This window comes from Aptenodytes forsteri, unplaced genomic scaffold, assembly GCF_000699145.1.
Source record: "Aptenodytes forsteri isolate BGI_AS27 unplaced genomic scaffold, ASM69914v1 Scaffold26, whole genome shotgun sequence".
In the NCBI taxonomy this organism is placed as follows: Eukaryota; Metazoa; Chordata; class Aves; order Sphenisciformes; family Spheniscidae; genus Aptenodytes; species Aptenodytes forsteri.
The window spans coordinates 2,860,594-2,863,033 of NW_008794125.1; the positions used below are offsets into that span (position 1 = coordinate 2,860,594).

Sequence of the window (2,440 nt, forward strand, 5' to 3'; positions counted from 1 at the left end):
GTTGGGGCTGTCGGCCGACACGATCTGCCTCTTCAAGAGGGTGAGGGGGTGGTGGTGGGGAGTGACGGGGGCCATCCCGGTCCCCCCCCTCCCCAGCCCTCACTGGCCCCTGCCCCGACAGTTTGACGAGGGACGGACAGACTTCCCCGTGGACCCAGCACAGGGGCTGGATGTGGCCAAGCTCACCAGGCTGCTCCGCGTCCACAGCCTGGAGCTGGTGATGGAGTTCACCAACGAGGTACAACCCGGCCACAGCCCTGTCACCATACCCGTGAGGGCCATGGCCCCCTGGCCCTCACCCTCCTCCTGCTCCCCAGACCTCTGACCAGATCTTCAGTGCCAAGATCCCCCACCACATGCTGCTCTTCCTCAACAAGTCATCGTCGGCGCAGCTGGCGCTGCGAGATGGCTTCCGGGCAGCTGCCGGCACCTTCCGGGGTGAGGTGAGGAGGTCCCGTGGTGGGGACATGGGTGGGGTGGCCGTGGGGCAGCCTGGCATCAGTGCTGCCTCTCCCCCACCCAGGTGCTCTTCGTGGTGGTGGACGTGACCGGGTACGGCGCAGATGTCCTGCCCTTCTTTGGCCTGACACCTGCCGACGCCCCCACCCTGCGCCTAGTCAAGATGGAGAACAACCGCAAGTACCAGATGGACCAGGACGCCTTCTCAGACACAGCCATACGCACCTTCATCCAGGCGGTGCTGGATGGCAAGGTGAAGGTGAGGGATGCGGCACCGTGCCAGTCAGCACCAGCGATACTTCCCTGTGGTGAGCGGTGGGTTGTTAACTCTGAAGCCTAATGATGGCAGTTGTGCGGTGAACACCAGCCACCTGCTCGCTGATGCTTGTGCTGCCAGGCCTGAGGATTTGGGGGGTTGTTACGGGAAAGGAGGAAGGGGACTGTTGATGTGGAGACACACAGAGCTGGGATGGTGGCAGAGGGGAAGAGGTGGACCAAAAGGCAGCACAGGAGCACCCCTGGCTGCAGGCTAGGGGCCCCCATCCCGTGCTGTGCCCCATGGGGCCCTGGCACCATTAACCCCGGGCTGTGGCTGACCCGGCTGTCCCCACAGCCCCGCCTGCTGAGTGCGGAGCCCCCCAAGGACTGGGACACGCGGCCCGTTAAAGTCCTGGTGGGCAAGACCTTCGAGCAGGTGGCGTTCGACGAGACCAAGAATGTCTTCGTCAAGTTCTGTAAGTGCCGGGGCCACCGGCGACCCTCCCCGAGCTCTGCACGGGGCTCAACCCCCCCCCACCGTGACAGCCCCCAGCCCTGACCCCTCACCCGGGGAACGCTGCACCCTGACCCTGGCGGAGCCCCGGTCCCCCGGCTTGTACCCCGGCACTGTGCCTGTCCCGCAGACGCGCCGTGGTGCTCCCACTGCCAGGCGATGGCGGCCGCCTGGGAGAAGCTGGGCGAGCGCTACAAGGACCATGAGGACATAGTTATTGCCGAGTTGGACGCCACGGCCAACGAGCTGGAGAACATCACCATCAACGGCTTCCCCACCCTGCACTACTTCCCTGCGGGGCCGGGCAGGAAGGTAGGTGGGGGCACCCGTGGGGCCACCCTGGCTCTGCTAGCACCTGGGGGACGGGGTCACTCCTCATCTCCCTTCTGGCTCCAGATGGTTGAGTACAAGAGCGCCCGAGATGTGGAGACCTTCTCCAAGTTCCTGGAAAATGGGGGGACGCTGCCTGAGGAGCCGCCTGCGGTGAGTCATGTTCCCCCACGCCAGGGCCAGGGACCCCCACCCACGCCAGGGCAGCTCCCAGCCTTCGCTGGGCAGGGAGACAGATCCTGCGGGATAGGGACGGGGACAGGCAGGGTGTGTGTCCGTCCGTGCCTCACCGCTGCCTTCTCCAGGTGCCCAAGACCCCTGAGAACAGCACAGGCAGGGAGGAGCCGAGTCCACTTGGGACAGCTGAAACCCGGGATGAGCTGTGAGCCCTGTCCCGCTTGGGCTCATGCTATAAACAACCTGGAAACGATGCGGGCTCTGCTCTGTGTCTGTGGCCCCCCAGCACGTCTTGGGGAGCACCCATGTGTCTTGGGGACGCAGCAGGGCCGGCAGGGGCCGCATGCCGCGACACCCCCGCTGCCAACTGAACCCTGAACCCGGTGCTGCGACAGGCAGAGCCCCTGCTGCCAACTGAACCCAGGGGGGTGCTGCAAGGGGCCCTCTGCCTGCCTGCCAAGGGGTGCTGAGCCAGCACAGCCCTGTGTGTGTCGTGGCGCTCGTCCTGGCAGCCCTGCGATGACACAGGGTGGCCAAGGCCACGGAGGACACAGCCCTGGGGGGAGCCCGGCTCTCTCCACGCTGGCCCTTGTGCTGGGCTGCTGGGGTGCAGGTGATGGGGGGAACCAGCCGGGGTCTCTCCTTCGTGGCTCACAGGCAGCCCTCCCACCCCAGGCCCGGGCTCCACAAACGTGTACCAGC

At 66.1% G+C, this 2,440-nt stretch overlaps 1 protein-coding gene across 1 annotated transcript in view; it reads left to right on the forward strand.

Moving 5' to 3' along the window:
* PDIA2 (protein disulfide isomerase family A member 2) overlaps positions 1 to 1,947 on the forward strand; it is a gene marked incomplete at its 5' end in the record, with an annotated part of 3,417 nt that extends 1,470 nt beyond the window's left edge. The window contains 8 exons of the mRNA XM_019471627.1: positions 1 to 40; positions 122 to 238; positions 318 to 443; positions 524 to 718; positions 1,073 to 1,193; positions 1,362 to 1,543; positions 1,628 to 1,714; positions 1,867 to 1,947. Coding sequence (XP_019327172.1) covers positions 1 to 40; positions 122 to 238; positions 318 to 443; positions 524 to 718; positions 1,073 to 1,193; positions 1,362 to 1,543; positions 1,628 to 1,714; positions 1,867 to 1,947 — 949 coding nt within the window. The remainder of the gene's footprint in view (positions 41 to 121; positions 239 to 317; positions 444 to 523; positions 719 to 1,072; positions 1,194 to 1,361; positions 1,544 to 1,627; positions 1,715 to 1,866) is intronic.
* Positions 1,948 to 2,440: the final 493 nt, after the last annotated feature.